The sequence below is a fragment of the Pristis pectinata genome, chromosome 37 (assembly GCF_009764475.1).
Source record: "Pristis pectinata isolate sPriPec2 chromosome 37, sPriPec2.1.pri, whole genome shotgun sequence".
Classification (NCBI taxonomy): domain Eukaryota; kingdom Metazoa; phylum Chordata; class Chondrichthyes; order Rhinopristiformes; family Pristidae; genus Pristis; species Pristis pectinata.
In genome coordinates this window covers 11,127,162-11,149,292 of record NC_067440.1, presented here as the reverse complement: position 1 = coordinate 11,149,292, position 22,131 = coordinate 11,127,162, and the positions used below count along the sequence as shown (strand labels likewise).

At 49.9% G+C, this 22,131-nt stretch overlaps 1 protein-coding gene across 1 annotated transcript; it reads left to right on the top strand.

Moving 5' to 3' along the window:
* Positions 1–1,623: 1,623 nt before the first annotated feature.
* Positions 1,624–21,464, top strand: LOC127586533 (transmembrane 4 L6 family member 1-like). The gene is made up of 5 exons (XM_052044555.1): positions 1,624–2,054; positions 7,252–7,317; positions 15,098–15,255; positions 17,751–17,940; positions 21,210–21,464. Exons 1-5 carry the CDS (start codon positions 1,875–1,877, stop codon positions 21,219–21,221), a joined length of 606 nt encoding a protein of 201 aa, XP_051900515.1. The 5' UTR covers positions 1,624–1,874; the 3' UTR covers positions 21,222–21,464.
* Positions 21,465–22,131: the final 667 nt, after the last annotated feature.

Here is a 22,131-nt window from a genome sequence, read left to right as displayed (position 1 = left end):
AAGGTTATTGACCAGAAGACATGGATTTAAGATAGCAAAATATAAAGAGAGGGGAAATGTTTTTACACAGCACGATGTTGTAGGGGTGGTGTAAAGGCACTACCTGGTAGACTAGTTTGACACCTTCCCAGGGCAGAGCAGCCCGCTCGATCGGTACCCCGTCCACCCCCCTAAACACCCCCTCCCTCCACCACAGCGCACCGTCCACAGAACGCACCGCCGTTACTCGCCCAGGCTACTCCGACACCACCTCCCGAACCCGCTGTCCCTCCCCACCAGGAAGGACGAGGGCAGCGGGGGGTTGCAGGGGAGCGCCACCACCTGCAGGTTCCCCTCCAGGTCACACACCGTCCCCACTTGGAAATATCTCGCCGTTCCTTCACTGTCACTGGGCCCAAACCCCGGAACTTCATCCCCAACAGCACCATGGGAGCACCTTCACCATGTACGCTAAGGCAATTCAAGAAGACCACTTTCTGAAGGGACATTTAGGGATTGGCGATAATTGCTGGCCTTCTCGACAATGCCCACTCAGAAAGGGTAGGAGTCAAAGTCTGCAGTGGAATGGAAGGCTGGGACCATTTTCCCTGGTGCGAAGGAGGCTGAGGGTCATAGATAGGGTGGATGGTCACAGCCTTTACCCCAGGGTAGGAGAGTCTAAAACTAGACGGCACAGGTCTTGCATAGGAGGTGAGAGGGAAAAGACTTCAAGGGGACGTTTTTCACACAGAGGGTGGTGGGTGTATGGAACGAGCTGCCAGAGGTTGAGGCAGGTACACTTACAACGTTTAAAATACATTTGGATGGGGACATGGATAGAAAAGGTTGGGAGGGATGTGGTCCAAATGCAGGCAAATCAAGAGTCAGATTTGTTATCACTAATTTCAAATGCAAAAAAAACAAAATATTGAGGTGGTGTTCATGGGTTCATGGACCATTCAGAAATCTGATGGCGGAGGGGAAGAAGCTGTTCCTGAATCGTTGAGTGTGGGTCTTCAGGCTCCTGTACCTCCTCCCCGGTGGTAGTAATGAGAAGAGTTCCCTTATACAATGAGATGGACTCTGATCTCACGATCTACCTTGTTGTGACCTTGCACCTTATTGCACTGCACTTTCTCTGTAGCTGTGACACTTTACTCTGTACTGTTATTGTTTTTACCTGTACTACCTCAATGCATTCTGTACTAACTCAATGTAACTGTACTGTGTAATGAATTGACCCGTACGATCGGCTTGTAAGACAAGTTTTTCACTGTACCTTGGTACAAGTGACAATAATAAACCAATACCAATACCAAGAGGGCATGTCCCGGGGGGCGAGGGTCCTCAGTGATGGATGCCATCTTCTTGAGGCACCGCCTTCTGAAGATGTCCTCGAAGGTGAGGAGGGTGTTGATGGAGCTGGCTGGGTCTACAACTACAAAATGGGACCAGCTCAGGTAGGCAACTTGTCCAGGTTGGGCTGAAGGGCCTGTTTCGGTGCTGTATAGTTCTACAGCTCTTTCTGAATAACACCACATCGCAGTCTCCTAAACTGGGTTGCTGGTCACTTGATTTGCTGCGAGCTTTTTCCTCCCTGGTTAATCATTTCCGGACCTTGAAGTAAACGTTGATTTACTGTCGCTCTTTGCAAGGTTTGGGTCTCAGACTTTGCTCCTATTTTATTCCTTCTGCCTCGTCAGGGGTTTTCCCCTCTCTGAGCCTGTCAGCAGGATGCAGAGTAAGGAGGCAAAGGAAGCGGGGCCAGCAGACAAAACACCCATCCTGTGGAACTGAGCCTTGATGTGCAAGGAAAGTACTACGTCACCAGCATCGAGTGAGAAAACCCAGCTGATTCTGTTGGCAGTCCTGAGATCGACGGGGCGCCGAGAGGGATGTGTACGGGGAAGTGCTCCAAGTGCATCGGGGTGACCCTGATCCCCCTTGCCGTTGTCTGTATCACAGCTAACGTGCTCCTTTTCTTCCCCAGCTTTGAGGTGAAATATGTAGAGAGCACCAACATGCTGACACCAGAGATCCTGTACCTTGGAGGCATTATCGGTGGAGGAATATTGGTGAGAAACTTCCCTCGGCTTCCAAGCAATGTTGCAAAGGGGGGGGCTTCCAATAATCATTTCTTAACAAGCGCTTCTTGTTGAGTCTATTCATCTTCTACGGGTTGAAGGAAGTCATTAGAAAACTCGGTCGGGCACTCCGGTGAGGAAGATTGATTGCAAACAGAGACTCTCTCTCATCCCAGTTCGGGGCTTGGCAGTGGGTGGGATCTGAGGCAGAGTTTCCAATCCCGCCGCAGTGATACTTGCCTCTCCGGGCTCGTTGGTCGGGGGGTGGGTGGGTGGGGAGAGAGCCTTCAATAGTTTTTTGTTTATTGTTCGTTGTGAGAGCTTCCCAAACGAGAGGAGCTCTGAGACTGGGCGGGGAAAGGACAGTTTGGAAAAAGACCCCGGAATGGCCAGAAATCGATGCTCTTATCGGAGAAGCACTTTTGGAGTAAAGGGATATTTGCAGACCTTTGCTGATGGTTCGTTTTTAAGAATTTGGGAACTTTTTGTGGACAGGGACCCTCACTTGGAACCATAGAACCACAGAACACTACAGCACAGAAAACAGGCCATTCGGCCCTTCTAGTCTGTGCCGAAATATTCCGCTAGTCCCATTGACCTGCACCCGGTCCATAACCCACCAGACCTCTCCCGTCCATGTATCTATCCAATTTATTCTTCAAACTTAAGAGTGAGCCCGCATTTACCACGTCAGATGGCAGCTCGTTCCACACTCCCACCAGTCTCTGAGTGAAGAAGTTCCCCCTAATGTTCCCGCTAAACCTTTCCCCCTTCACCCTAAAGCCGTGTCCTCTCGTACTTATCTCTCCTCATCTAGGTGGAAAGATCCTGCTTGCTTTGTCCTAGATTGGAAAGAGCTCAGCGTTTGAGGTTCTCCTCTCTCCCTGCCTCTCTTTGTCTCCTATATGATCACAGTTCACCTCCAATTCCGGTCTCTTTCTCATTCCACCATTTCCATTGTGCCAGTGTTCATGGATCTGCCTCTCAGCTGCCTGAATCACTGGACCCTCACCATTATAATCCTGGGGTCCACCACTGGCCAGCCACATCAACACAGTGACTGCAAGGGCAGGTCAGAGGCCTGCGATCCTGCAGTGAGTGATTCACCTCCCGGCACCCCAAGGCCTTTCCCCCATCTGCAAGGCACAGGTCAGGAGTGTGATGGGACCCTCCCAACTTCCCTGGGTGAGCGCGGCCCCAACAACTCCCGAGAAGCTCCACACCGTCCAGGACAAAGCAGCCCGCTCAACCGGCACCCCATCCACCCCCCCCAAACACCCCCTCCCTCCACCACAGAGGCTGCAGTGTGCACCGTCTACAAAACTCACTGAGGATATTCAGGACAGAGATCGATCGGTTCTTGGATGTTAATTTTTCTCCGGACTATTGGGTGTTAATTTTTAAATGTTACAGAGCGTTACAATCAATGTCCCAGTGAAGCAGGTGAGTTGAGAGGGATTGAAGGAACCAGGGGTCCCGGTGACTGAAAAGGGGGTCTGAAACACAGCACTTGGTGCACCACTGAGATTTCGGAAAGGTCAGATGGTCAGAGTTTGACTGGGTTAAGGAAATCGAGGGATTTAGGGTCAGTGTGGGGAGGAAGCGCTGGGGTCTAAGGTCAGCCACGATATCACAGAATGGGAGAGCAGAGAAAGAGGGGCCGAGCAGCCTCTTGTCGAATCATGGAATGGTTCTAGCATGGAAGAGGGCCATTCTGTCCATCGCCTTTGTGTCAGCTCTCTGCCAGAACAACTCACTACCCACATCACCCTGTTTCCTTCCCCTCCCCTGCCCCCTCCGCCTGCCCGTCAGCCACACACCCCTCCTACTGGTTCCCCTCCCCCCACTGTTCCCATCTGCCCCTCCCTCGATTCCATGCCCCACCTATCAGGTTCCACCATCTGCAGCCCTCCACCTCCACCTATCACCTCCCGGCCCCTGTCACTGTTCCTGACCCCCCCCCCCCCATCTGCCTATCGCACCCCCTCCTCACCCGGATCCACCTCTCACTTCCCACCCCTCGCCCTCGCCTCCCGACGCTGACTATCTCCCCTCTATCCTTTGTCCAGCTGAAGGGTCTCGACCCGAAACGTCGACAATTCCTTTCCCCTCCACGGATGCTGCCTGACCCGCTGAGTTTCTCCAGTAGATTGTTGTTCCAAATTCCAGCTTGTCTAGTCTCTTGCGTCTTCCTGTACCGCTATGATGTGCAGTTCTGGTCGCCCCGTTACGGGAAGGATGTGGAGGCTTTGGAGAGGGTGCAGAAGAGGTTCACCAGGATGCTGCCTGGATTAAAGGGGATGAGCTATGAGGAGAGGTTGGACAAACTTGGGTTGTTCTCACGGCTAACACGAGAGGACATAATTTTAAGGTGATTGGAGGAAGATATAAGGGGGATGTCAGAGTTTTTTTAAAGTGGTGGGTGTGTGGAACGCACTGCTGGCAGAGGTTATGGGGGCAGATACATTAGGGACATTTAAGGGACTCTTAGATAGACTCGTGAATGATAGAGAAATGGAGGGCTATGTGGGAGGGAAGGGTTAGATAGATCTTAGAGCAGGATAAAATGGCGGCACAACATCGTGGGCTGAAGGGCCTGTACCGTGCTGTAGTGTTCTGTGTTCTATGTTTTCTCTGGACCGTAGGAGGCCGAGGGAAGACCTGATAGAAGTTTATAAAATTATGAGAGGCATCGATAGGGTTAGAATCTTTTTGTCCCAGGGTGGAAATGTTGAATACTAGAACACGTAGCTTCAAGGTGAAAGGGGGAACGTTTAAAGGAGATGCGTGGGGCAAGTTTTTTTACACAGAGAGCGGTGGGTGCCTGGAACGGGCTGCCAGGGGTGGGGGTGGAGGCAGATACAATAGAGGTGTTTGAAAGACTTTTAGACAGGCACATGAATGTGCAGAGAATGGAGGGAGATGGATCACGTGCAGGCAGAAGGAATTAGTTTAATTTGGCATCGTGTTCGGCACAGACATTGTGGGCTGAAGGGCCTGTCCCTACGCTGTACTGTTCTACGTGCACTGTGGTGAACCGAACTGATCTCACTGAGTCAGACCAGTGTTTTACAAAGGTTCAGAATATCTCCCTTGCTTTTATACTCCATCCTCAATTGCCCCCAGTGTGTATCATTGAATCATACAGCACGGAAGCAGGCCATTCAGCCCAACTCATCCACACTGACCAGTCGGCACCTATCCCTATTAATCCCATATCCCAGTGCTTGGCCCACAGCCTTCTATGTCTGGGCTATGTCAGTGACTCTGCTTCCACCTCTCTCCCAGGCAGTGCTCACCGATCTCTGGGTGAGAAAGGGTCCCCCTCAGATCCCTCTAAATCTCTTCGTCCTCCTCCTAAATCTGTGTCCTCTGGTTTAATCTCCCTGGGGAAGAGTTCCCTGCAGTCTTACCCTATCTACACCTCTCATAATTTCAGAGACCTCAGTCACGTCCCCTCTTAACCCCCCTCTGTTCCAGGGAGAACAGAGCCAGCCTCTCCCGTCTCTCCTCGTTACCTAAACCCTCCATCCCAGGCAACATCCTGGGAATCTCTTCTGCATCCGCTCTGTTGTGAGTGAGAGGTAGAATCTGGTATTGGTATTGGTTTATTATTGTCACTTGTACCGAGGTACAGTGAAAAACTTGTCTTGCATACCGATCGTACAGGTCAATTCATTACATAGTGCAGTTACACTGAGTTAGTACAGAGTGCATTGAGGTAGTACAAGTAAAAACAATAACAGTACAGAGTAAAGTGTCATAGCTACAGAGAAAGTGCAGTGCAATAAGGTGCAAGGTCACAACAGGGTAGATCGTGAGGTCAGAGTCCATCTCATCGTATAAGGGAACCGTTCAATAGTCTTATCACAGTGGGGTAGAAGCTGTCCTTAAGTCTGGTGGTACGTGCCCTCAGGCTCCTGTATCTTCTACCCGTGCAAGGTAGATTCCTGGAGGTTAGAAGATCGCCAGCCCTGTAAGAAGATTTAAAAGAACATTATTAGTAATAGTTAGTGACATAAAGTTTAAATTTTAAAGTGCAGAACAATTACAGCAATGAGTAGGTCTGTAGAGAGCAGCTTGCAATGAGTCGCCACACTCCTGCGTCATCTTAAATGAATGAGGCACCACTGAGGTTCAAACACAGGATCTCCTGTTTACTAGACCGGCACTTTAATCAACTGAGCCACAGCGCCAGCTAGCTGGGAGAGTTGATGAGAATGTGGGGGGAATAAAAGATGGGAATGGGGATAGTTTAAGCTGGGAGTTGATGGTACCTCTTGATGACTCTCTAGAGCCCAGAATTGTGTACACCTTATTAACCACAATCTCAACCTGCGCAAGACCACTGGCAGGTCCTGTCCATATCTCTGTTGCTATAAGACTGGAAGGTCATAAGATACAGGAATTAGGCCATTCGACCCATTGAGTCTGCTCATCCATTCCGTCATGGTTGATTCTTTTTTCTCAATCCCATTCTCCCCATAACCCTTAACCCCCTTACCAATCCAGAACCGATCATTCTCTGCCTTCAATACACCCAATGACTTGCCCCCTGTGGCAACGAATTCCATGGATTCACCGCCCTCTGGCTGAAGAAATTCCTCCTCATCTCAGTTCTAAAGGGACGTCCCTTTATTCTGAGGCTGTGCCCTCGGATCCTGGACTCTCCCACTGATAGAAACAACCTCCCCACGTCCGCTCTATCCAGGCCTTTCAGTATCCAATAGGTGTCATTGAGACTTCACCCCCCCACCTTCCTTCTGAACCCCATCGAGTACAGGCCCAGAGACATCAAACACTCCTCCTATGTTAACCCTTTCATCCCCAGGATCATTCTTGTGAACCTCCTCTGGACCATCTCCAATGCCAGCACATCTTTCCTTAGATACGGGGCCCAAAATTGCTCACAATATTCCAAATGTGGTCTGACCAACGCCTTAGCAGTACATCCTAGCTTTGATGTTCTAGTCCCCTCGACATGAGTGCTAACACTACATTTGCCATAAGACAGCGATGGTAGAGGATATTAGTCACTTCTTCAACAGGAAGGTTTAGACATGGAATATGTGAGTGTCAACATCTAGCGGACACTGAATCAGGAGAAGGACTCTCAACTTTCCAACTCCATTCCCTCAAAAACGTGCCAGTGAATCTAATCGTTCTCTTCACAATTTCTTTCCAACAGGTTCTCATTCCCGGGATACATATCCACGCAACAGGCAGTGGGGGCTGCTGCGCCAACAGATGTGGGGTGAGTCACTGTGGTTCAGGAATCGGGAACACCGGGCACTGTTCTATTCTCCACAACCCCTCGGAGGTGCGAGGGTGAATGATTCTGGAACTCGGGGGCGGTGTTAACATGGAAAGACGGGGCTTTCACTCTGGAATGAAGAGCGGGGAGTTTGGAGCCACACGCGCGAGATGCTGGAGGGACTCAGCAGGTCGGGCAGCATCTGTGGAGGGGAACGGACAGTCGACGTTTCGGGTCGAGGCCCTTCACCTGGGCCTGAAATGTCGACTGTCCGTTTCCCTCCACAGATGTTGCCTGACCCGCTGAGTTCCTCCAGCATCTCGTGTGTGTGGCTTCAGCAACCATTCAGTCCATCAACTCCCATTTTAGCACCCGTCTCCTGTAACCTGTTCTCACTCACATTCCCTCCCGAGCTCCCAACACCCAGCTACACTCGGGGTGATTTACAGTGGCAAGTAACCAATCAATGACGATATCCAACAACGGAAAATTCGATTACCACCCCTTGACATCCAATGGTAATAGCAGCACAGGATCCCCCTACTGTCAGTACCCTGGGGGTTACCACTGACCAGTAACTGAACGAGAGTAGCCACATACACAATGTGGCCACAAGAGCAGGTCAGAGGTTTCGAATCCTACGGCAACTAACTCACCCCCTAACACCCCCCCCCCCCAAAAGCCTGTCCACCATCTCCAAGGCTCAGGTCAGGAGTGCAATGGAACATTCTCCACTTGTCTGGGTGAGTGCATCTCGAGAAGCTCGACACCATCCAGGACACAGCAGCCCACAACCGCTCATCCACACCCACCCACACACTCCACCGCCCACGCACAGTCGCAGCAGGTTGTACCGTCTACAGGAGGCACTGCAGCAACTCCCCGAGACTCCTCAGACAGCTCCTTCCAAACCCACCACCCCTACCAGCGACAAGGACAAGCGCAGCAAAAGTACGGGGAACACCACCCCCCTGGAGGTTGCCCTCCGAGCCACACCCCATCCCGACTTGGAAATATTTCGCTGTTCCTTCACCGTCGCTGGGTCACAATCCTAGAACTCCCTCCCGAACAGCCTTGTGGGTACATCCACACCTCAAGGTCTGCAGCAGTTGAAGAAGGCAGCTCACCGCTACCTTCTCAAGGGCAACTAGGGATGGGCAATGAAATGCTGGCTCAGCCTGCAAAGCCCACACCCCTTGGATTAATTTTAAAAAATTTAAATATCAACACGTCCTCGGGACGTGTGAAGGAACAGAGCACACGGGGGAAGCCCACGCAGTCACAGGAAGAAGGTGCAAACTCCACACACACGCGCGCGCGCGCGCACACGCACGCACACACACACACACACACACACACACACACACACACACACACACACACACACACACACACACACACACACACACACACACAGCACCGGAGGTCGGGATCAAACTGGGGTCTCTGGAGCCGTGAGGCAGCGACTACCCCCTGTGCCACCTGTGACACACTAGTGCAGGAGGAAGGGATGGGTGAGAGGGAGAGGTGATCTGGAATTTCCAATGGCATCAGGGAGCGTCAGGGAATCCCACAGCAGATGCTTGGGCTCGACTGCATCACTATGGTCTCGCCGACACTCACCCCACTGTGAGTGGTCCTGGGTTAGGGTAGATGGCTAACTGGTCTGTCGGCAAAAACCCCGCCAACCCTCACCATGAAGATCAAACCAGCCTTGACCTATTGGACCTAGATTAGAGGGCATGAGCTATAAGGAGAGGTTGGACAAACTTGGATTCTTTTCTCTGGAGTGTCGGAGGCTGAGGGGAGACCTGATAGAGGTTTATAACGTTATGAGAGGCACAGATAGAGTAGACGGTCAGAATCTTTTTCCCAGGGTAGAAATGTCAAGTACTAGGGGACTTGCATTTAAGTTGAGAGGGGAAAGTTTAAAGGAGATGTGTGGGGAAAGTTTTTTCACACAGAGAGTGGTGGGTGCCTGGAACGGGCTGCCGGGGGTGGTGGTGAAGGCAGATACAATAGAGGTGTTGAAGAGGCTTTTGGATGGATACATGAACGTGCAGGGAATGGAGGGTTAGGGATTACGTGCAGGCAGAAAGGATTTAGTTTAATTCAGCCTCGAGTTCGGCACAGACATAGTGGGCCAAAGGGCCTGTTCCTGTGCTGTGCTGTTCTGTGTTGTAATGGGAGAGCAGACTTGTTCAGCTGGACGTCCCGTGAGAACTGAGCCAACGCTGTCATGGAAAGTGTGATATCAGAGTTGGTCTCCGTTCCACTGAGATAACCCAGAGACTGGGGCAGTTACTGCAGGCAGTAAACTCGCGATGGAGATCAGCTGTCCTGGTGAGATGCAAGACCAAAGTCTATCAAGGCTGTTGAGAGCCTTGGGAGCGGTGCCAACAAAACCTTGGACTGTTCCTCAAAGGTTACTTCCAATGCCTGAGGGAAGGAGCTGTCCCCGGACCTGAACAGGTGGAGAACATGTCCTGATTGGGACAGGGCTTCCCAGATCCCACTGGAGTCCCATCACCAGTGATCCCAGTTTTTCCTGGCTCCCTGGAAGGGTTGGGAATACCTTCCAATCTGCTGGGAGGGACCCTACGACAGAGAGGCGGGAGGGACAGTCCTGAACCTTCCAACTGTGCATCCAGTCCAGATCCTGGCTTCCTTGGGATCTTGCCTGCCCATCCTGACACCTCAAGACAGGAGATGGGGGTGGAGGAGGGGGTCACCTTCGTCGCTCTCCCCTCATGACCTCTCCATTGACACCCGAACGACCCTTCTCAATACGTTTTATTACAGTCAAATTGGACAGACAAGATCTCCCCCTAACAAAGCCATGCTAACTTTGATTAAAGTCAAAGTCGAGTTTATTGTCATCTGCACAAGTCCATGTGTGCACAAGTGCAATGAAAAACTTACTTGCAGCAGCATCACAGGCACAGAGCATCAGATAAGCAGCATTCACAAGAAAAACATAAATTAAACGTAAATTGTACACAATTAGAAACATAGAACATAGAAAACCTACAGCACAATTCAGGCCCTTTGGCCCACAAAGCTGTGCCGAACATGTCCCTAGCTTAGAAATTACTAGGCTTACCCATAGCCCTCCATTTTTCTCAGGTCCATGTACCTATCCAAAAGTCTCTTAAAAGACCCTATCGTATCCGCCTCCACCACCGTTGCCGGCAGCCCCTTCCACGCACTCACCACTCTCTGAGTAAAAAACTTACCCCTGACATCTCCTCTGTACCTACTCCCCAGCACCTTAAACCTGTGTCCTCTTCTGGAAACCATTTCAGCCCTGGGAAAAAGCCTCTGACTATCCACCCGATCAATGCCTCTCATCATCTTATACACCTCTATCAGGTCACCCCTCATCCTCCGTCGCTCCAAGGAGAAAAGGCCGAGTTCACTCAACCTGCTTTCATAAGGCATGCTCCCCAATCCAGGCAGCATCCTTGCAAATCTCCCCTGCCCCCTTTCTATGGCTTCCACATCCTTCCCATAATGAGGTGACCAGAATTGAGCACAGTACTCCAAGTGGGGTCTGACCAGGGTCCTATGTAGCTGCAGCATTACCTCTCGGCTCCTAAATTCAGTTCCATGATTGATGAAGGACAATGCCCCACAAGAAAGAACACAATTAGAACAAAAAAACTCAAAGTTCATTGTAGTGTAAAGTGGTCCCACTGTTGCTGTACTGAGGTAGTGATTAAGGTTGTGTCATTTGGTTCAAGAACCGAATGGTTGAAGGGAAGTCGCTGTTCCTGAACCTGGTGGTGTGGGACTTCAGGCTTCTGCACCTCCTGTCTGATGGGATCTATGAGAAGATGGCACGGCCCGGACGGTGGGGGTCTTCGATGGTAGATTTTGCCTTCTTGAGGCAGCACCTCCTGTAGATACTCCTGATAGTGGGTATGTGGAAGTTGATCTGCGCTGTAATAAAGCAAACCACAACAGAACCAAGGAGCGTACAAAAGTACTTTATTGTCTAATGCTCGCGGGAGTGGGGGTACATGGAGGAGCAAACAGTCAGTCAGTGCTGCTCTTCCCTGACTCAAGGAATACAGGGTGCTAACAAACTTAAATACATTGTACTCTGGCGGGTGTCCCACCTTACTGCACAGGCATACCCATGTTTGGGTATGCTTGACTAGCTCACGTTGCCATTGGTCAAGCCGAGGCTGCTGTGTGCAGCCAGATAGGTTAACCTATTTTTCACAGTTAGTCACAACCCGGTTTCCTTGTGGACTTGAGGTTTCATAACTCAATAACTTCTTTTCAATCACTCCATATTCTACAGAAAGCAGATGGCTAAAGATTTTACAGCAGCTATATAACTAGTAACCCTTTATTCACCAGAGTTCCCTTCCCATTGTCCTCCACAGGGAGGGATGTGCCCGTGATGCGTTGGGCTGAGTCCACTACTCTCTGCAGCTTCTTGCGTTCCTGTGCATTCGAGTTGCCCTATCATGATGCAACCAGTCAGGACACTTACAACAGTACATCAGTAGAAGTTCATTAGAGTGTTTGGTGACCTCCTTAACCTCCTAAGAAAGTTAACCTCCTAAGAGGTTTGCTTTCTTAACTACCAGGTCGGATCAGCAGTAAAGAAATAGAATGCTATGTTGGTATTCATTTTGAGAGGTATAATGTATAAAAGTAGGGAAGTGTTGATGAGGCTCTGTGGGGCACTGGTGAGGCCTCATTTGGAGTACTGTGCGCAGTTTTGGGCCCCTTATCTTAGGAAGGATGTACTGATGTTGGAGAGGGTTCAGAAAAGATTTACGAGGATGATTCCCGGAATGAAAGGGCTTACTTATGACGAGTGTTTGTCGGCTCTTGGACTGTATTCATTGGAGTAGAGAAGAATGAGATGGGACCTCACAGAAACATTTTGAATGTTGAAAGGACTGGACAGAGTAGATGTGGTTAAGCTGTTTCCCCTGGTGGGTGAGTCCAGAACTAGAGGGCACAGTCTTAGAATTAGAGGGTACCCGTTTAAAACAGAAATGAGGAGAAATTTCTTTAGCCAGAGGGTAGTGAATTTATGGAATTCTTTGCCACGTACAGCAGTGGAGGCCTGATCATTGGGGGTGTTTAAGGAGGAGATTGATAGGTTTAGGGTGAGAGGGGAGAGATTTAAAAGGGACCTGAGGGGCAACTTTCTCATGCAGAGGGTGGTGAGTATATGGAACGAGCTGCCAGAGGAAGTGGGTGAGGCAGGTACAACAGGTTCATTTAAGAAGCACTTGGACAGGTACAGGGAGGGGTGGGGCTTGGAGGGATATGGGCCGAATGCAGGAAATTGGGACTAGATGGGTAGGTATCATGGTCGGTATGGACTGGTTGGGCCGAAGGGCCTGTATCCGTGCTGTATTGCTCTATGACTCTATGATCTGCAGTTACTTGTGTTTCTAGCTTAATCCTGTCCCTTAGAACTTCCTCCCACTGATGATAGACTTACAGTCCTGTCGTTACCTGGTCTATTCCGGCTGCCTTTCTTGACTAAAGTCAGCACATTTACTGTCCTCCAGTCATCTCGCACTTCACCTTGTAGACGACACCACCGTAGTGGACCGTATCTCAAATTACGATGTCGGAGTACAGGAAGGAGATAGAGAGCCTCGTGACATGGTGTCATGACAACAACCTTTCCCTCAATGCCAGCAAAACAAAAGAGCTGGTCATTGACTTCAGGAAGTGGGGTGGAGCACACGACCCTGTATCAATGGTGCTGAGGCGGAGATGGTTGAGAGCTTCAAGTTCTTTGGTGTAAATATCACCAATAGCCTGTCCTGGTCCAACCACATAGACTCCATGGTCAAGAAAGCTCACCAGCGCCTCTACTTCCTCAGGAGGCTAAGGAAACTCAACATGTCCCCTTTGACCCTCACCAACTTTTACTGATGCACTATAGAAAGCATCCTATCCAGATGCATCACGGCTTGGTACGGCAACTGCTCTGCCCGGGACCGCAAGAAACTGCAGAGAGTTGTGGACACAGCCCAGCGCATCACAGAAACCAGCCTCCCCTCCATGGACTCTGTCTACACTTCCCGCTGCCTCGGGAAAGCAGCCAAATAATCACCTCCCACCCCGGTCATTCCCTCTTCTCCCCCCTCCCATCGGGCAGAAGATACAAAAGCCTGAAAGCACGTACCACCAGGCTCAAGGACGGCTTCTATCCCGCTGTTATCAGACTCTTGAATGGACCTGTTGTACAATAACAATCTCCTAATCTATCGTCATGGCCCTTGCACTTTATTTGTCTACCTGTACTGCACTTTCTCTGTAACTGTAACATGAAAGCATTCTGTTTTTCCTTTTACTAAGTCGATGTACTTATGTATGGAACGATCTGTCTGGATGGCATACAGACAAAAGCTTTTCACTGTATCTTGGTACTTGTGACAATAATAAACTAATACCAATCAGCTGTGGCCTGCAAAGATTTAAGTATCTCTGTCAGGGCCCCAGCAATCTCATCCCTTGCCTCCCACTGCAACGGGATACATCTCGTCGGACCTTGGGGATTTATCCACCTTCAGCTTGCTATGGAATCTAATACAGGGTCTCCCTGGGTTACGGATAAACTGATTTAGGAAAATACAACTTTATGCAAATTTTCCCAAACATTTTTAAAGCGATTTTCAAGTTGGTAATATTAGTGATAAAATGTTTCATGGTGTTCGTTAATGACCGGATACAATGCGATAGAATTACTGCCATTGTTTAGTCAGGGAAAGGGATGACGGGATTGCTATAAAGTACAAAAATAAGTAAATAGTGCAAAACAAAAGGAATAAAGAGATGGTGTTCATGGGTTCATGGACCGTTCAGAAATCTGATGGCAGAGGGGAAGAAGTTGTTCCTGTATCGTTGAGTGTGGGTCTTCAGGCTCCTGTACCTCCTCCCCGGTGGTAGTAACGAGAAGAGGGCATGTCCCGGGTGGTGAGGGTCCTTAGTGATGGATGCCGCCTTCTTGAGGCACCGACTATTGAAGACGTCCTCGATGGCGGGGAGGGTTGTGCCCGTGATGGAGCTGGCTGAGTCTACAACTCTCTGCAGCCTCTTGCGATCCTGTGCATTGGAGCCTCCGTACCAGGCGGTGAAGCAACCAGTCAGAATGCTCTCCCCCGTACATCTGTAGAAATTTGCAAGAGTCTTTGGTGACGTACCCAATCTCCTCAAACTCCTAACGAAGTAGAGCCGCTGGCATGCCTTCTTCATGATTGCATCAACGTGTTGAGCCCAGGATAGATCCTCTGAGATGTTGACGCCCAGGAACTTGAAGCTGCTCACCCTTCCCACCGCTGACCCCTCAATGAGGACTGGTGTGTGTTCTACCGACTTCCCCTTCCTGAAGCCCACAATCAGTTCCTTGGTCTTCCTGACGTTGAGTGCAAGGTTGTTGTTGCGACACCACTCAACCAGCCGATCTATCTCACTCCTGTACGTCTCCTCGTCGCCGTCTGGTGGTGTCATCGGAGAATTTATAGACGGCGTTTGAGCCACACAGCCATGAGTGTGGAGAGAGTAGAGCAGTGGGCTAAGCACGCATCCTTGAGGTGCGCCTGTGTTGATTGTCAATGAGGAGGAGATGTTATTTCTGATCCGCACTGACTGTGGTCTCCCGATTAGGAAGTCGAGGATCAAGACCCAGTGTGCAGTGATCCAAAGTTTTGGAACCTGTATTCCAACTAGAATGATCAGTCCCAAGGTGGGAGGTTAAGACCCTTGTGAATAACTGTGATCCTTGCCACCAATTCAGATGTTCCTGTCCATATTCTTCGCTGGGGTGGGAGCAGCCGGCTCGGTCTACTGTCTAGTCACATCCGCCTTAGGCCTGATCAATGGGCCAACCTGTCAAGACAGCATGGGCAACTGGACCAGACCTTTCTCTGTTAGCTCGGAATTTGAAGAGCTCAGGTAAGACTTGTGTATGTCTAACCTCCCTTCAGCTGGTGAGTGAGCGCTAGAGGACATCTGACGCTCCCACGGTGTTGGTAGTGTAAGATATTGGTGACAATCTGTCTGAGCACAGTGAAGATCAAAGGGCGCACCAACCATGCAGTAGGCCACACTTGGAGAACTGTGTCTGGTTCTGGCCGCCTCATTATAGGAAGGATGTGGAAGCGTTGGAAAGGGTGCAGAGGAGATTTACCAGGATGCTGCCTGGTTTGGAGAATATGGATTATGAGGAGAGACTGAGGGAGCTAGGGCTTTACTCTTTGGAGAGGAGGAGGATGAGAGGAGACATGATAGAGGTGTACAAAATATTAAGAGGAATAGATAGAATAGACAGCCAGCGCCTCTTTCCCAGGGCACCAATGCTCAATACAAGAGGGCATGGCTTTAAAGTAATGTGTGGGAAGTTCAAGGGAGATACCAGAGGGAGGTTTTTCACTCAGAGAGTGGTTGGGGCATGGAATGCGCTGCCTGGGGCGGTGGTGGAGGCAGGTACATTGGTCAAATTCAAGAGATTGCTAGATAAGTACATGGAGGAATTTAAAGTAGAGGGATATGTGGGAGGAAGGGGTTAGATAGTCTTAGGTCAGGTTTAAAGGTCAGCACAGCATTGTGGGCTGAAGGGCCTGTATTGTGTTGTACTGTTCTATGATTCTACGGTTCTGTGGATTAGGCAAACAGGGGTTAAAGTAGCTATCTTCATGCTTCAGTACTGGGTGGGAAGGATCACAGGCCTTTCAGCCCATTGAGTTGATGCTGACCGTCATCCATTTACACTGATCCCATTTTATTCTCCCCTTCCCATTCCCATCAAACTGCCCCCCAGGTTCTACCCCCTCACCTACACACTAGGGGGGCAATTTACAGTGGCCAATTAACCCACCGACCCCGCATGGTCAGCTCACTATAGGAAGGATGTCGAGGCTTTAGAGAGGGTGCAGAGGAGGTTTACCAGGATGTTGCCTGGATTAGAGGGCATGTGCTATCAGGAGAAGTGGGACAAACTTGGGCTGTTTTCTCTGGAGCGGAGGAGGCTGAGGGGTGATCTGTTGGAAGTGTATAAAATTATGAGGGGCATAGATAGGGTGGATAAGCAATATCTTTCTCCCATTATTGAGGGATCCAATACCAGAGGGCATGCATTTAAGGTGAGAGGGGGTAGGTTCAGAACAGACGTGAGGGGTATGTTTTTTACTGAGAGACTGGTGGATGCCTGGAATGCGTTGCCTGATAGGGCGGTGGAGTTAAATTCACTGGGGGCTTTTAAGAGGGGCTTGGATGGGCACATGAATGAGAGGAAAATGGAGAGATATGGGCATTCTGTAGGTAGGAAGGATTAGCTATGTCAGTACAACATTGTGGGCTGAAGGGGCTGTTCTGTGCTGTACTGTTCTATGTTCTATGTCGATGTGGTTGGGACGTGGGAGGGAACCGGAGCACCCGGGAGGAAACCCACGCGGTCACAGGGAGAGCGTGCAAACTCCACACACGCAGTGCCGGAAGTCGGGATTGAACCCGGGTCTCTGGAGTTGTGAGGTGGTGGGTCTAACAGCTGTGCCACTGTATGCACTGATTTACCACAATGGTGACCCCCAGGATGTTGATGGTGGGGGACTCGGTGATGGGAAATCCATTGACTATTAGGTCAATGGTTAGGGCAGATAGAATCTCTGTTCCATAGTAGGGGTGACAAAAACAAGAGGGTGAGGGCTTAGGTTTAGGGTGAGAGGACGGAGTTTTAAAGGGGATCGGAGGGGTAGATTTACACAGAGTGTGGGTGATATCTGGAACTCGCTGCCAGAGGAGGCGGTGAATCAGGTACAATCCATACATTTAAGAGGCGTTCATTGGTATTGGTTTATCATGGTCACACGTACCAAGATACAGTGAAAAACCTTTGCTTGTGTGCCATCCAGACAGATCATTCCGTACATCAGTACATTGAGGTAGAAAAAAAGAAAACAGAATTCAGGATATAGTGTTGCAGTTACAGAGAAAGTGCAGAGCAGGCAGACAAATAAAGTGCAAGGGCCACGACCAGGTAGATTGTGAGGTCAAGAGTTCACCTTTTTGCGTGTGAGAGGTCCATTCAAGGAGAAGAGAGAATGTCCGGGATGGGGGGGGCGGTCTTTGATTACGTTGGCTGCTTTCCTGAGGCAGTGGGAAGCGTAGACAGAGTCAGTGGAGGGGAGGCTGGTGTCCGTGACGCACTGGGCTGTGTCCACAACTCTCTGCGGTTTCTTGCAGCCTTGGGCAGAGCAGTTGCTGCTCCAAGCCGCGATGCATCGGCAGGTCCTGGTTGGATATACTCCTGATGCGGGCAAATAGGATTAGTTCAGGAAGCGTAAGCATCATGTGATGGGTGAAGGGCCTGTTTCTGTGCCGTACAACACTCTGTAACCCCTGTGAAGAACGTCGGGGGTGATTTCTAACTCATTGTCTTATCCACTGCACAGAGAGGACAACTACCTGTTTGAACCCAACATGTGGAACATGTGTGTGGAGCCCAAGGATGTGGTCCTGTTCAACATCATTCTCTTTGGCCTGATGATCGGTTTCAGCATGTTGGAGCTCATCCTGTGTCTGATCCAGGCCATCAACGGCCTCTTCGGCTGCCTCTGTGGCACGTGCATTAATCGTAGGGCAGTGAGTATTACCCCGAACATAAACATGGGCTTCTCAGCAATGGAGTCACCTCAAGTCCTGGTACAGTAGTGGCAAATGCCAGGCAGACAGGCACATGAATATGCAGACTGGAGGCATACGGACCTTGTGCAGGTAGAGGAGATCAGTATAATTAGGCGTCATAGCTTAATTAGTTCAGCACAACATCGTGGGTTGAAGGGCCTGTTCCTGTGCTGTACTGTTCTGTGTCCTAATTGTTCATTGCCACATGCACACGTACAGTGAAAAACTTGCTTGCAGCGGCGTCACAGGCATGTAGGTACAGACAACACACAGAACGTAAATTATACGTAAACTGAGACAGTGAAGAAGGAGAGAAAAATAAGACCGTGCGAAAGCAAGATCTTAGTGCAAAAAATCCCAAAGACACAATCAGAGACAAGTCTGTGGTCGTGCCAGAGATTGTGTAATTATTGTGTAATTCAAGCTTTTCAGGTGGGTTCAAGAACCTGATGGCAGTGGGGAAGAAGCTGTTCCTGAACCTTGAGGTGTGGGTCTTCAGGCTCCTGTAACTCCTGCCTGATGGCAGCATCGAGAAGGGGGCACGGCCCGGATGGTGGGGGGTCCCCGATGACGGGTGTCGCCTTCCTGAGCCGTCGCCTCTTGTAGGCGTCCTCGACGGTGGGGAGAGCTGTACCCGCGATGGAACTGGGCTGAGTCCCACCGCTCTCTGCAGCCTCTTGCGTTCCTGTGGAATTCCCTCACCAGGCCATGATGCAACCAGTCAGAATGCTTCCCACTGAACTTCTGTAGACGTCTGTCAGTCTTTGGAGGGAGATGGGGATAGTGCAGGAAAGACAAGTCGAGTTTATTGTCATGTACACAAGTACAGTGAGGTACAGGTACAACGAAAAACTTGCTTTCAGCAGCATCACAGACATGTAGGTACAGACAACAAAACACACAATATAAATTATACATAAAATATACAAGAAAGCTAAAAGAAAGAGAAAAATAGACTATACCAAAACAAGACAGTACAAAAACAGAGACACAATCAGAGACAAATCCACAGTAGTGCAAGAGGTGGTGGGTAGTGTTCTGTTGCTGAGGTAGTGATTAGGGGTGTTCCGGTTGGTTGAAGGACCTGATGGTTGAAGGGAAGTCGCTGTTCCTGAACCTGGTGGTGTGGGATTTCAGGCTTCTGTACCTCCTGCCCGATGGTAGTATCCTTGAGGATGACTCGCCTCCACTGGTTACGTCTGAACTAGTTCGGCCAACGTGGGACTTGTGGACTCTGCTCTGGGTGGGGTAGGAGGTACTGCTGGACGAGTAGGGAGATCGGGAGGTGGTCTCTCACCTACATAGGACCTCCCATGTGCTCCCGAGGCATGGGATCAGGTTTCTCAATCCCATCCGCAATGATCCTCCTCCACGTTGTGTGTCTGTGGTCCAGAGAGTCCCAGGATTTAATGGGAATGTTGCATTTCTTCAAGGAAGCTTTGAGCACCTCCTTGAACCTTTTCCCTCTATCCACCTGGTGAGCTCTTCTTGTGACAGAACTCGGGATGGAGCATCTGTTTCAGGAGTCTGGTGGCTGACTACAAGTGGCATGGCCTTCCCAACGGATCCAACTGAGTGCAACTTCGACCTCAGTGTGGGAATGTTGATTTGGGAGGACACACCGACACTGGTTCAGTTGTCCTGTTGGTGGATTTAACAGAGACACCCTTGGTGGTATCTCCCCTGAGATGTTAGGGTTTGGAGTGAGGAACAGAGACCATGTAAGTCACGCTCTCCTGAGGCAAACCTTTTATATTCAAGCCACTTTTTAAAATTTATTTCAAAAATAAACTTCACCCATAAAAAAATATATACAGGAAAAACAGAAGAATCAGTACATTCGTTGGAGGTACAAGAGACTACAGATCTGGAGCAACATACACAATGCTGGAGGAACTCAGCGGGTCGGGCAGCGTCTGTGGAGGGAAATGGACAGTCGATGTTTTGGGTCGAGGCCCTTCGTCTGTTCGTTTCCCTCCACAGATGCTGCCTGACCCGTTGGGTTCCTCCAGCAGTTCGTTTCTTTTGCTCCATTACATGATCTAGTTGTGGACGCCGCTCAGCACATCACGGAAACCAGCCTCCCCTCCATGGACTCCGTTCTACACTTCTCGCTGCCTTCCCTGACGGATGTCTCCTTACACTGGAAATTCAGCAACTTTCTGGCAGACCAACATGCGCCTGTCACCGAGTTGATGACCTTCCGGCAGCGGTCAATGTCTGTCTCGGCGTGTGTGTCCCTGGGAACTGCCCATAGATCAGAGAGACTTCTATTACCATTCGGAACTCCCTAGGGGAAAAATGTCAGATACTAGAGGCCAAAATTGTGCCCTCTTTGGAGAGGAGGAGGATGAGAGGTAACCTGATAGAGGTGTACAAGATGATAAGAGGCATAGATCGAGTGGACAGTCAGAGACTTTTTCCCAGGGCGACAATGGCTAACACGAGGGGACATAATTTTAAGGTGAAAAACATTATGATGCTGGAGGAACTCAGCAGGCCGGGCAGCATCGGTGGAGAAAAGCAGGCGGTCAACGTTTTGGGTCAGGACCCTTCAGGACTTTTAAGGTGACCGGAGGAAGGTATAGGGGGGATGTCAGAGGTAAGTTTATTACACAGAGAGTGGTGGGTGCGTGGAACGCACTGCCGGCAGAGGTTGTGGGGGCAGATACATTAGGGACATTTAAGAAACCCTTAGATAGACATGAATGATAGAGAAATGGAGGGCTACATGGGAGGGAAGGGTTAGGTAGATCTTAGAGCAGGATAAAATGTCGGCACAACATCACAGCTCAAAGGGCCTGTACTGTGCTGGAGTGTTCTATGTTCAAAGTTTTAAGGTGAAAGGGGAAAGTTTAAAGGAGATGTGCGGGGCAGGTTTTATCCGCAGCCTGGTGGTGGTGGAGGCAGATACGATAGTGGTGTTTAAGAGGCTATTAGAATATGCAGGGAATGGAGGGATTTGGATCATGTACAAACAGAAGGGATTAGTATAATTTGGCATCATGGTCAGCACAGACATGGTGGGCCGAAGGGCCTTTTCCTGAGCTATGTTCTATGTTCTAGGTTGACATGGCACCAGGGACGTCTCGCTCAACGGAGCAACCGACAATCTGCTGGAGGAACTCAGCGGGGGGAATGGGAAGGAATTGTCGACGTTTCGGGTTAAAACCCTGCATCAGGTCCTGATATTTTACGTTAAGCATCTTCTGTTCTTGTGCTTTCAGAGACCCGTGTGACAGGATGGCGTTCGAGGGGAACTGTGAGCTCGGAAAACAGCCACAACAACATCCAGATACCAGATTAAATGAATATAACTACCCCATTACATTTGGGAGGTAGTCACTAAAGAAGTTCTTTTCTACAACGTTATTTTGTAATGTATCTTCTAGAAAACTCAATACCCTGCTGGTAGTTTGCACAAATTGTTTAAATGCTTAATTCAACTCTCACTTGTCAATAAAGGAATGATGCTGATCTTACACAGGAGAGGTGATTATCTGCTGGTGGGATTGAAGACATATGGGACACGGAGGAGGGTTCTTTGGCCAATTTGTCCACACCAGCCAAAATCAAAGCAGTTCAAATTCAAGTTTGTGGTCATGGGCACACACACACCCAGGGTATAAATGCCATGAAAATTAGCTTTCTGCGTTAACAGCTCAGTACATTACAAATGCGACAAGTTAACATAACATAAATTATACATAACTTACAGAACAAAATAAACATAACAACACTCATGCAAATTGAGAGAGAGATAGAAATCTAGTCCGAGGTAGTGTTGGGGCTTTTCAGGTGGGTTCAAGAACCTGACGGCAGTGGGGAAGAAGCTGTTGTCGAACCTTGAGCTGTGGGTCTTCAGGCTCCTGTACCTCCTGCCTGATGGCAGCATCGAGAAGAGGGCACGGCCCGGATGGTGGGGATCCCCGATGATGGGTGTCACCTTCCTGAGACGTCGCCTCTTGTAGGCGTCCTCGACGGTGGGGAGAGCTTACCCGTGATGGAACTGGCTGAGTCCCACCGCCCCCTGCAGCCTCTTGCGTTCCTGTGGAATTCCCACACCAGGCAGTGATGCAACCAGTCAGAATCCTTCCCGCTGAACATCTGGAGAAGCTTGTCAGAATCTTTGGAGGGAGATGGGAAAAT